This window comes from Anastrepha obliqua, chromosome 1 (assembly GCF_027943255.1).
Source record: "Anastrepha obliqua isolate idAnaObli1 chromosome 1, idAnaObli1_1.0, whole genome shotgun sequence".
Lineage (NCBI taxonomy): Eukaryota > Metazoa > Arthropoda > Insecta > Diptera > Tephritidae > Anastrepha > Anastrepha obliqua.
The window spans coordinates 128,825,392-128,838,253 of record NC_072892.1 but is presented as its reverse complement, the minus strand read 5'-3'; the positions used below and the strand labels follow the sequence as shown (position 1 = coordinate 128,838,253).

The 12,862-nt window shown below is 37.6% G+C and overlaps 1 protein-coding gene across 1 annotated transcript in view; it reads left to right on the top strand.

Moving 5' to 3' along the window:
- The window catches only part of LOC129237215 (piggyBac transposable element-derived protein 4-like), a 37,990-nt gene extending 27,287 nt beyond the window's left edge, over nucleotides 1-10,703 (top strand). The window contains exon 3 of the mRNA XM_054871774.1: nucleotides 10,511-10,703. Coding sequence (XP_054727749.1) covers nucleotides 10,511-10,703 — 193 coding nt within the window. The remainder of the gene's footprint in view (nucleotides 1-10,510) is intronic.
- The last annotated feature ends 2,159 nt before the right edge of the window (nucleotides 10,704-12,862 follow it).

Sequence of the window (12,862 nt, the reverse complement as noted above, 5' to 3'; positions counted from 1 at the left end):
TCCGTTATTTTTAACTTCAGTCGCTCAATTACATTTTGCGCCATTTGATCGCTCAATCAATGACCGCTGATTCTCATACAAATTCAATTTAATTAAAGTCAATTAATGTAAATATTTTGCATTTATTTTTGTTCAATCAAAAGAAAATATATATTAAATGTTACTCATACGCCCAGTCGTCGCTCTTCTATATCCCACTTAAATGGCTTTGAATAAATGCCTGTTGTTGTCACCATGACTTAATATGTTTGATTGCTTTTATTTACACTTGAATTGATTAAATACTGAAAAGTGATTTTCACTTTTATGCTGAAACATTTGACTGGATGGGAAATTCCGATGTTTAAGTGAAATTCGTGCGTATTGAACTATGGTATAAATGTCACTCATACGCTGTGTAGAAAAAAAAAGAGTAGGCGCATGTAAGTTCATGAAATTTTTAGGGGTATAGAAATTTGTGTAAATTTTATTTGCGACACCATTTCAAAGCACTAAGCCACCATCAAATTCCATGAAACTTATATCAAAAAAGGACTAGTGTATGAATTCCCAGTCACACTCTGAGCCCTTTTCAACCTAACTACATACAAACTTGTATCCAAGGAAAGGGGAATATATGTAAACCAGAATTAGTTTTTCACGCGTTAGATGGCGCCGAGATTGAGTTATTTATAGAAACTTTTTTCATTGTCCTATTAAGTGAATATTCAGAATGTATATCAGAGAAGGGAGAAGAAGTATTTTTGCAAGAAAAAGGATTTGTTATGTGGTGCTGCCGATGCTAAGCTCTTCGTCTTAATCTGAACTGTAGTATTGCTTGAGTTACAAGAGAAAACTTCATGCTTGAGACAATTTACAATTCGACTAATCTTTTGGCTTTTATTTAAGTATGGATGTGTTCCTCTGCATACTCCGTCAGGCTATGCATTATCGACTGCAGCATATGGATATTTCGGCTACATAAGTAATAGGATTGGGGTAAATCTTCGGTGTTATCAGGCATGCTAATAATATCATTAGTCTAAAGAAATAAGGGGTCTTTCAACTTCAACTACTAGAAATATTAGAAAATTTAATTATGACATTTCAAACACTTTTTACTACCAAAAAATTTATTTTAAATTTGATGCGTTTTTAATAAGTGAGAAGATTTGAAATCAAGTAGCAGAAGAAAATCCAAAGACGTTTGTAACTTTGCCATGGAGTTTTGAATGTAGGGAGAAGCGTTGTGCTATGCGTATTGATAACCGTTCATATCACCTTAAAGGGAATAAAGTAAACATAATTAGCAGCACCAGCGGTCGCCACAGCTGAAAGGGTCGATGCGTGACTGTAATTGATACTATCCAGGTTAGAAAACCGCCGTAGGTGTTAAACGCTAAGTGAGAGAAAACTATTTTCTAAAGCAGTCGCCCATCGACAGGCAATGCAAGCGTCCGGATGTATTTCAACCATAAAAAAGCTTCTCATATAAAAACATCTGGCGTTTGTTGTCGTCATATCATATATAATTGGCACGTACACCCTTTTTGGGGAAGTGGCCGCACTCCTCCTCCTATTTGTGGTGAGCGTCTTGTTGTTGTTCCACAAACGGAGGGACCTACAGTTTTATGCCGTCTCCGAACGGCAGGTATTTTTTACGAGGACCTTTTTCATGGCAGAAATACACTCGGAGGCTTGCCATTGCCTGCCGAGGGGCGACCGCTATTTGGAAAATGTTTATCCTAATTTGGTGTTTCACCGGGACTCGAACTTACGTTCTCTCAGTGACTTCCGAATGGTTGTCACGCACCAACCCATTCGGCTACGGCGGCCGCCTACTACCATTAGTGAACAAATATCAAGATGCACCACACAAACAAATAACAAAAATCTCGATCGAAATCCGATCGAAATCCGATCGTTAAAAGACTAAAACTATGATTTGTTTTGTTTTTTTCTTCCTATGGAGTCAAATTTTATCTTGGTTTATCTCTAAAATTTATTTTTTATATTAATTTTCTGTTTATGGAGTAAGATTTTCTCCGTAATTCAATCTCAAATTGATTCTTGAATCTTCTTTTCGTGGAGTCAGATTTTATCTTTTTTTATCTCTAAAACCTTCTCTTTGGAGTCAGATTTTATGCCTAATCTAAATTTTTTAGTTTTCTTTCTATGGAATCAGATTCTTCCGTATTAATATACATATGATGAAATTTATATATAATGAATACTAAGTCGATTGAGAGAGTAATATCTGCTGAACTGAGTAATATCTAAAAAAATTATGGGTACCGTATAAATTTGCAAAAAACAAGAATGTTTTTTATATAGTTAAAGGTAAGGAAATCGAAAGCGAACTCGTGTTTTGTAATATTTTTAAAAACAATATTTTGGAGCCACTGACATTCGGGTTCGTGTTGTGTTTTATTTATGATTTTCCAAGTATTGTTTAGTTAGACTTATTAAGATGTCTACTTAATTTATTCTTATGAAGCGTTCTTTAAAATAGAGACACATTGGATTACCTACTTATAGAATAGAACTGAAAAAAAAATTAATTCCTAGAAAACCGAAAAACATTTTCTATTAATTTTTGTGGTTTATACTACAAAAGAACTACATAAAGAAAATACAGGCAGTTGAGGATGAAAATTCATTTGTACAATTAAAAAGAGTTTAGAATGAATGAATCTTTTAATGAATCTTTTAATGATAGTGATGAAGAGATATGCATTTGTCATCGGTATTTAAAATTCTCGATTTTCTTGATTGCGCCCGTTTATTCGTTCTAAGGATCACCCTGAATTGGCATCAAAATCTGTTGCAAAACACAAAAAACTCGAGGAACGTCCACACTGTCCGATCTTCAGAATTTATTCAACAAGTGCAAGCGATCGTTGACGAGGACCCTTTAACATCAGTGAAGGCTCTTGCAAGAGGGAATAGTGTTTCTGAGAGTCTCATCCATCGAGTTGTCCATGAAGATCTCCGGTATAAATTCTACGTTATGCGTAGAAGATAGATTATGTCGGAGTAAAAACGAGAACAGCGAGTTATGCGATCAAAACGCTTTACATATAAACAAAATTAAACCAACTGAAGATTTGGCGAAGATCAAGCGATTAATTACAGAAAACACAAATGGCTATGTGTCAATTCTACAAAGGTTTCTGTTTCCACCCATTTAATGGTTTTAAGTGTTGTGAGCAACAAAGTACATTACATGCCATCACCCTTCTTTACTCATGGATTTCGAGTGAATTCTGCTGTATATATGTCGAGGTTTTAGAGGTAGTAGTGAAACCTGGGATTGGTAGTGTACGTGGCGACAGCCCATAAATATTGACTATTGACTATTGACATCTTGACACAGCATAAGTCTGCTCCTTTACACTAGATTGAATGGGCGAAAATTTCCGTGAACACATAACACCGAACTTATGACCGCTCAACTTCTCAGATCTTATTCTCTTTTTTGTTTTTTGTAGAGGAGGGGAAGCATCAAAAAGCTATGGCCGAAGCCGTGGTGTGGGACTTTAATCCAACCAAACCCCCTCTCATGTCCTACTGTATGTCCTCCTGGAACTTCACTGTTAAGTAGTACGAGGCCGTTGAGAGTATATTATTACTCAATCGTCTGTTATTGCCAGTATGTTCTGTACATTGTGTTAACGAGTTCTTTTTAGGGATCTACGTGCATATTCCGCGTATTGAAGATTCTTCATGATATTTGCGGCCACTGCACATGTTATTTTTCAGTTTTCTTCGTTTTCGCACATATGTGGGATAAGATTTGTTTCACTTATGTATGTTTTCACCAAACGCTCCCTCAAGCATATTTCGCTCATTAATGAACCGCGGGCATTGGAACAAGATATGCCTCGCCGTTTCTTGTTCTTCGGGGCGCTGCGGGCAGTACGGTCCGTTCTCAAGATGCGACCTGTGTAGGCATGCTTTGAAGCAACCGTGTCTAGTAAGCAACTGTGTGATAGAAATTAGAATAGAATTAGAATTAATAGAATTAATTTCTCCGTGTTTTTGCTAATTTCACCTCGCAATGTTTGGAATCAGTTCAAAGATCCACCTACTTTTCTCGGATTGCTCCTACCGTATCTGCCATTCTTCAATTGTTCGCAGCCTTTCTTCTTTTTTAGCCACGTTCGATGGTTTCTGTCCAATGGTGTTATGTAACCTATACATCTCAATCGCGGGAAGGGCGATAGGCACCGTTCCCGTTATCACATGGATTGCGTCATCTGAGACCGTGCGATAGGCATTGGCTATTCGCAAGGCGCCAAGTCTGCATGTGGCTCGTATGTGCTGGAGGGACGATGGCTTCGTGTTTGCCCAGATTGGTGCTGCGTACAGAATCACTGAGCTCGTGACTGTTAACAGGAGTTTCCATACACCTGCGCGAGGGCTGGCAATATTACGCATTAGTCTAGTCAACGCGTTAATTATTCTTACTGCTTTTTCACTGACTGACTGTAAATGATGCTTAAAAGTAATTTTCGAGTCCCAGATATTTGATATATGGCTGTGACCTTATATCATGGTCAGCTACTGTAATCACTAACTCTTCACGTACCTGTCGTGTTGTCAGTAATACGACTTCTGTTTTTGAGCTTCCGATATCAATTGGACGTTAAGGACAAATATTATGCGACCCATCCAGAGACGATTGATGCTTTAAAACACGAAATCGAAGTTGCCATTCATGCAATTCGAGGTCAAACAATCGAAAATGTGCTTAAAAATTGGGTTGGTCGAATGGCCTACTGTAAAGCCAGTCGTGGCAGTCATTTGAACGATATTATTTTTTATTCATAAATGATAATGTTCAATCTTCAAAATAAAAGAAGAAAGTTTGAAAAAATATTCATTAGTTTTTTTTTGATAGCCGATTCAAAAAGCAAATTTTACATGGCCCACCCTATATGTGCCTATTCCGTTATCAGTATCATAAAGTAAGAGCCTGTTTTCGAAGTAGTTTGATATGATTTTTTGCCGGTATGTCGGCACGACGAATCCTCTCAGTGCACTCATAATCTGCGGTCAGCTTGCGGAGTTGAGCTTATTTTTTATGTCCAAGGTAACAACAGCGCAATATTTCTTCGTGCTACCTTTCCATTTCCTGCCTCATTACCTTTTCTAAAGCCGTTTTGGTTTGGAGAAAGCCCTGTTGGTTTCTCTAGAAAACTAACTAAAAATTAGCTCCCAAAAGCCAAGCAAATACAATTGTTCATCTAATTTAATTTATAAATTGCTTTAGTAGAGACCTGCTTCCAATATTTGGCTTCATTTTCCACCAACATAAAATCGAAAGTATAAATTATCAACTAAATGCGCCGACAGTCAAGCAGAAATTAAAACGTGTTGATTATCCGTTATGAGCTACCAACACAATCAGCAACTAAATGACACCCACGACAATCAATTTCCCTTTGTATTGCTACTCCCGCTTTTTACGTTTGTTGGCCACTTTTTCAGCTTCACTGCGCACAAAATTGTATTGCTTTTGTCATAAATACCTGTATGACGGGCACTTTGATTGGCAGCAAAGGCACAATTGTACGCATCTCCATGAATTTCAATCGACATTGCGATAATTGAATGAAATATATAATATATCGTTCATAGTTATTTGTAGCGCCAATAAACAACAATAACAAATATAATATATAAGCAAACATATCTACCAGTCACACCAACACTAAGCAGGTGAAAGGAGATGGAATAAGCATTAAAGCAAAACTGTAATAGGTCAACACAAATAAAGTGAAGCCATCAACAACTTTTTGCACACCCTTTGTCAATATGAGATTTGCTAGGAATCTCATTTCACCACATCACAATTTCTGACCCTTCGAAAGCGTTGAAGTGACGTTGAAAGAAAACAAATTTACTCGCCATAAAGATGTGTAAAAATATTTAGGATAATAGCATATAAAGGAAGGAAGAAGTGGTAATAGGCAACTGTTCAGTATCCACTTGCTACCCAGTTGCTTAGGGTTCATTGAGATTTAGTACACAAAAGCCTAAAATAACTCAAAGTATGGATGCACTGATTGTTTTCTTTAGAACCGGCTGTCATGTTGGGTGATGCCCTTCATATATTTGCTATTTGATTAGATTTGTCGACATATACAATTGACACAAATTTTGGAAGCCACACAAATGTTTCCGAGAGTGTATAAGTAGATGCTAAGTTTTTTTTTTCTAGTTAAGGTGTTTGCATTGGAAAAACACTGAGATTTCATAACAGGTGGCAATGCGTGGTAGGAAGTTCCGCAATAGAAAAAAAGTCCTGCATGGTGCTTTCACAGCGGTAGTCAACTGAATTTCTGCATTCACTTGAACCAATTTTCAAAGCACTTTTGCCACTCAGAAGTGGATATTACCAAAACGAGCAGTTTAATGGCTTGAACAGCTTCTCAAAGCGTTGAAAAAGGTTGAGCTCGCATTTTTTTATTTTTCGGGAACAAAAAAAGTCATTGGGTGCCAAATTAGGGCTGTAGGCCGGATGACCTCTATCTCGCGATATGCTACATTACGATCTTGCGGTATCAAGTGCCCCACTATATCAATTGTTTCCAATAATCGTTTTTGGACGGCCTTTGCGAAATTCGGCCTGCAAGGACCAGCGTTCTCCAGTGACTAAGTGTAGTGTTTTAATGTCAGAAGTCCAAGTAAGTTGATTAATGCACTCCTGTCTTGATAATCCAAGTCGAAAATCGTAATAAATCATCGCACGATTCCATCTTTTGGGCGAGATGAATTTTCCAACTCACTGAAAAAAGAATAAATAAAGTTTATGCTAAAAAATACCAAACTTTTCCATGAAAATATCGAATTGCAGCTCATCACACGTAGTATTGCAAAGGCGCAAAATATAGGTAAAAGGCAATCTCCATACTACTGGGTGTTGTGCGTCGGTTCGCTTGCACGCGCGAAGTAAAGCCCAGAATTGTGGTGAAGCAGCCTTCTGTTTTTAAATTTTTGCTCAAATATATTTTATCGAAGGGGCATAATTTCGAAGGGAATAAAATTGATTTGCTAAAAGAGATAAAAGCTGTAAAACTTATCAACAAAGCTAGCTTTCAATTTAATCACGTAATAGCTTAAATATAGGCTATTAAAGGTTAGGCTACTGAGATAAGTTCATTGGAAATATGTTTCGCCTTTTCTTGAAGCAGATTTCTTATATTGAAGAATGCAATGACTCCAGTCGCACTCTCGCGGAGGCTTTCCAATTTTTCATTCCAAAATGTGGATTCATTCAAAATCACTTCATCAAGCGTAAGGAAGTTTTCTAAAATCCCCATTAATGTGCCACTTAGGTTGCCGCAAGCAGCAAAACTTGCGTTATTGCGGACTGTGATTAATTCATTTTTTTCGAAATCTACTGCCATTGATAATCTGTGTATTTTTAAAGCAACCTTACTTAGTACTTCTTAAATTTATACTTCAAATACATCAGGCTTGAATTGTCAAAATGTGATTAAGGCGGTATGGCAGGATGCATTCCAAGTAGTGGTGGACGTGAACATATCAATACCAACTCCTAAGCGAGTTGTTGCTCGCAAGCACACCCTTTTGAAAATGCATAGGCTTATATACAAATCCTTCACTTTTACTCAACATTTCTATAGTTAGCAACTCAGTGTTTTACTAAGGGAGCCGATTTTCAAGAAGGAACAAGAAATTTGTGCACTGAGCAAACCTTTTATTTTTTAATTACGATACCTGCTTATGTATGTAAAACGTAATGAATTTGAAAAATTTATCGTAAGAAGCCTGCCAAGGGTGTCTGTATTAAAAACTCTAATTTTCATACACTTTGATATCAACGAATTACCAAATATGCACTTTAACAAATTATTAATCAAATTATTTGAAAATGGTTGGTGAAAAATTACTAGAACTGGCAGACCAAAAACTGGACATTCTATTGAGAACGACACTCTAAACGACCCTCTGAACAACATCGATATATAGACGTTCTCGAAAATTGGCATTGATGAATCGACTCTCTGGCGGGTTTATATGAAGATTTGCATTTCATCCTTACAATATTCAATTAACGCGCCAATTGAAGCTAAGAAAATTCGTGAACAGGTTCTTTTTTTTGGTTCGTTTTTTATGCAAAATCATCTTTAGTAACGCTCATTTCACACTGGAAGGATTTGCCAACAAACAAAATTGCCGTATCTGGGGATAAGAAAACCCTGAAGTTCATGCAGAAAAATCATTACATCCACTAAAGTGTGCTGTTTGGAGTAGTTTTTGGGCTGGTGGAATAATTCACCCGTTTTTTTGAAGATGAAAATAAAAGTGCTGTCACAGTCAGTCTACATCGCTACAGACAACTTATTGAAGACAGTTTGTGACCTGAGCTAGAAGAAAAAAAAGACATAGACGATCATTATTTCAATAGAATGAAGCAAGAAATCACAAAATACTGGAAAATTTATTGTCATCTAAATTTCCCGGTCGATTAATTTTACGTAATAGTGATATGAACCATGAACCCATGACCTTGCGATTCAACTCCCCTAGACTACTTTTTGTGGGTCTTTTTGATAAGCAAAGTCTATGTTATGAGCCAAAGACATGCGGAACTCAATGTAATAAGCGAATTATTGAAAATTTTATTACTCGTATGACAGGCTTTAGATGCGCTTCAGGGTGGACATTTAAATGAGTGAATGTTGTAATTTATCACATATAATTTTTAAGAGCCCTATTTTGAATAAAGAACCGTATTTAAAATAAATAGGCGTATAGTGAACCCTGTAAGAACCTAAATTTGTACCTGTTTTCATCTGTACTTACAGCTAGGCGTGTCCTTTGAAATACGCTTTAACGCTTTGTCTTACTAAAGGATGGTTAAATTTCAAGGGCCGATATTGAATGTAAACCACACCTAAACGTCAAGTTTTTTCTACATTTCATTTGCTATTTTTCAATTGAGAGATGATAACGAACTTCTTATGGCCCGAATTGGAAGATATGTATGTGGACGATGTGTGGTTTCAACAGGACGGTGCCACTTGTCACACAGCTAACGAAACAATGGGTCTTTTGCGCGAAAAATTTGATGGCCGAATAATCTCACGTCGCGGCGATGTCAATTGGCCGCCAAAATCATGTGATTTGACACCGTTGGACTTCTTTCTTTGGGGTTATTTGAAAGAAAAGGTGTACGTCAGATGGAAGTGTGCCGCCGAGGCCGCGGCGGTCATTTGGCCGATATTTTGTTCCATTCCTAATTAAGCCATACCAGTATTATAATAAAGAGAAATGACAATAATCGACACCGGCCCTTGAAACTTAACCCCCCTTTATAAACAACATATGCTAGACGTGATACCACAGCCGTGCCTAAAAGGAGAACCTCATATCAGACACGTGATGACTTTTTCTATCCAAAAGTGCAAAGCTCGTATCAGACACGTGAGGCCTTCTTCTGGTTATTTCCGTAATGCATTCTACAGAGCAAATAATTAAACGACTGAAAATACAGCTTTCAGCGAAGGTGGCACACACAATCGTCGCTCGATGCGTAAGGCAAGCACCGCCAACTAAAAAATTATCAACAATCAAAATGAATTGTGAGCTACTTTATTTCAAAATTGAATGGACTATAACTCCAAATATCCAGAAGTTTTCTAAAAATTTTGATTAAAGAGTTAGAAATGTTGACGAAATTTGTTGAATTTTGTAATTTTTTTTTGTGTTTTTGTTCAAATTTGGAAACTGAGTTCTTTTTATAGCAATACTCTCCATTGCTGCAGTCTCAGGGCCAACACAACTACAACTAGACGGCAAGCACACTAATGCGCGTATGTATGTATACTCTAATATTACTTTGACTTTTTATTTGCTGAGTTGTTGTTCTTTTTTGTGTCTCATAAAAACGTATACAAGCATATAAGCTTTGTGTCTGCTACTTCAAATGCAAGAAAAAATAAAAACGGTTTACTTAGAAGAAAAGAAGTAAAATGAATTTGAATGAAAAAATCCAACATATGCATTCAAGCTTTATTGCTACGCTCTTGTTCTGCTTGCCTGCCTCTAACTAAGTACTTGTTCACAGACTTCGTTTCGCACATCCCCGTTGGCCCCATACAGCTCAGCATTTTGCATTGTTAGTTTTATTAAATGACGAGAGCTTTCCTATGCCAACCAGCCAACCAACCAGCCAAACAACCAACGGAGCGACTGACAATTCAATTTCTTAACTTGAATGCTCTGTTTATTGCTAGTAGTTCGCTTCTTTTTAAGTACTTATATGTTCCTGATAGTTGTTGTTATTGCAACATTTTTCTGATGCAACAAACGGGCATGCATGTAAGTATGCTCAGCGAGGAAGACATAAACATAAAATATTTCCCTTTCACTCTTCCAAATACATTCGTCTTGCCTACCATGGAATTTTGTATTTGTTTACCTCAGTTCACCTTTCCCCTGTTTCCTCCTTCCCCCTTCACGTTTAGTAACCACTTTTGTTCATCCTTATTTGTAGCTACTCGCAACCGCAATTGCTGCCTTGTCGACATCTTAATAAGTTGCATGCACCGCACTCGAGCTCATTTAACAAAGTTGCCACAAATGTTACACATCAGCCTTGCAGCGTTGCTGATGCAAGCCAACGTAGAAGAGAATGGAATAAAATCAGCAGTAGCGACAACAGCTACATCAATGACAACAAGCAATGAGCAACCAAGCATTCAAGTTGGTTACACATATGCAGATGCAGGTCATGCACACACACACACACACAATTGTCCAGTTCATATCCTTCGGTTTGGCTGCGCAGTGATACACTGGTTATGAAGTGCAGTACTTCGAGTATTTTAGAAAACTGAGCGTCTTTTCAATAGTACAGCAGTAACTAGTGCTTGATTCTACAAAATGGTTCTAGTGACGGGTTAGTCTTTCTTTCATTAGTTGCGAATAAGTATGAATCATATGACAAGTTGTCTCAGCCTACCGCACTGTCTCAGGCGCTGCAATTTTCGTGATCAGCGGTCAGATATCCATCGACCCCATGGTCTGGGAACGAATGGATGCGTGGGATCTAAGAAGAAACACGTAATCACTAGCTTCCCAGAACGGAGACGCCAAACCATGCTGCGGTGGCAAAGCCGATGGGACACTGCACCGAGTGGCAGATGGGCGGCGAAACTTATTCCATCAATTGACAAATAGGTCCAAAGGAGCTTCGGAGAAGTGAACTACTCCATAACCCACGGATACTTCCGCAGTTACCTATACTGTATGGGCAAGGTAACCGATTCCGAGTGCATATACTGCGAAGCACCGAGCGATGACGCTGAACACACGTTTTTTAGTTGTGACAGACGGCTGGCGGAGAGAAATGCTCTGAGGGAGCAGATCGACGACATCGAACCGAGGAACATAATCAGCAAAATGCTCGAACGCGGGGACAACTGGAACGCGGTAAAGAAATACATGCAACAAAGCGAAGCCGCACAGATAGAGACACAATAAGACGTGCCTATAGCATGAAAGCTGGCTACAAATATGGTGGACCCAGACGTGGGTGAATATAATTGGTCCTTTATGGATGTCGTTCTGGGCCCTTCCGAAGTAATATAGAAAGCAGTTCCGGGAAGGGTGTTTCCCCAGAAGGAGAGGAGGGATCGTTTTAGTGGCCACACAACACTACGCAGTAGACGACGGTCGCTGTGAGTGCGAAGGCATTTTGAACCTTACCTCACCCACCAAAAACAAAAAAAAAAAAAAAATATGACAATTTAAAAATAGTTTGGACAGAAATCGACAGTAGTTGTTCAATAAATGACAACGGCCTTGAATTTATACTGAAGTTGAAGTTAAAGCTCCTCTCTGGTTGGGAACTTTACAAGCTTCAATTAGGAATCTACAAGCCCGAAATTAGAATAGCCAAGAAGGACTGGTGTAGAAGACTCTTCGAAAATGTGGAAATTTGAAATGAACCGGCGGCGAGTCTTAAGTAATATAGTGGAATAAGGTTGAGTATTTGAGAGATGAATGAGAAAGTTGAGCGTTGGACAGCGAGGAGTAGCTTAGGATACGCCTTGATGCCCATTTTTGTAGACCCCACGTGTAGACTAAATCCAGACTGAATATGCAAGTTATGAAGGGTTATGAAAATTCACTTCTAAACCAAGGCTAGTGACAGCCCACATATATCCCTTGAAAATTTCTTGGGAAACTTGCCTCAGCAAGAAGAGGATTCATCTTCGTTAAAGCAGTAAACGAGAAAACTTTCTGAAAAAGCTAAGGAAGGAAGATTTAGCGCACTATCTCCAGAAATCGAAGATTCGCATGCAGTATTGTAGGGATAAAGTAGAGGATAATTTAACACATACCTGTGTGTCGCAGTGCGACATATTTCAAAGTTTTAACTATTGATTATTATTTTTTTTTAAATGTTATTCATTTGCTATAAAAACATAATTAATTCTACAACAAAATCGCTATAACTCAAAGTTTCCAGCTTAGTACAAAACTTAAAAAAATTAAACAAAATTCGTCAATATTCCTAACTTTTGAGTCAGAATTTTTCGAAAATATACTGGCGCATCAGTTTACAGTAACTCAGATTATAAGATTCCTTGGTACACAAAATAACTCAAGCATCAGAAAACGTTGAGGAATAAGTTCTTTAAAAAGTTCGAGTCTATAAGTTTCGTGATTTAAATAAGTCTTTATAGAAATAATCCATTCATGAATTTGAGGTTAACATAAAAAAAAAATTCGAAGAATTTTTGGCTATGTATTAAATCGATGAAAAAATTTCTGGTATTTCTAATATCATTAAGAATATTTGGCACTTCGCTAAAATTTCTCGAGAAAATTGATTTCTACT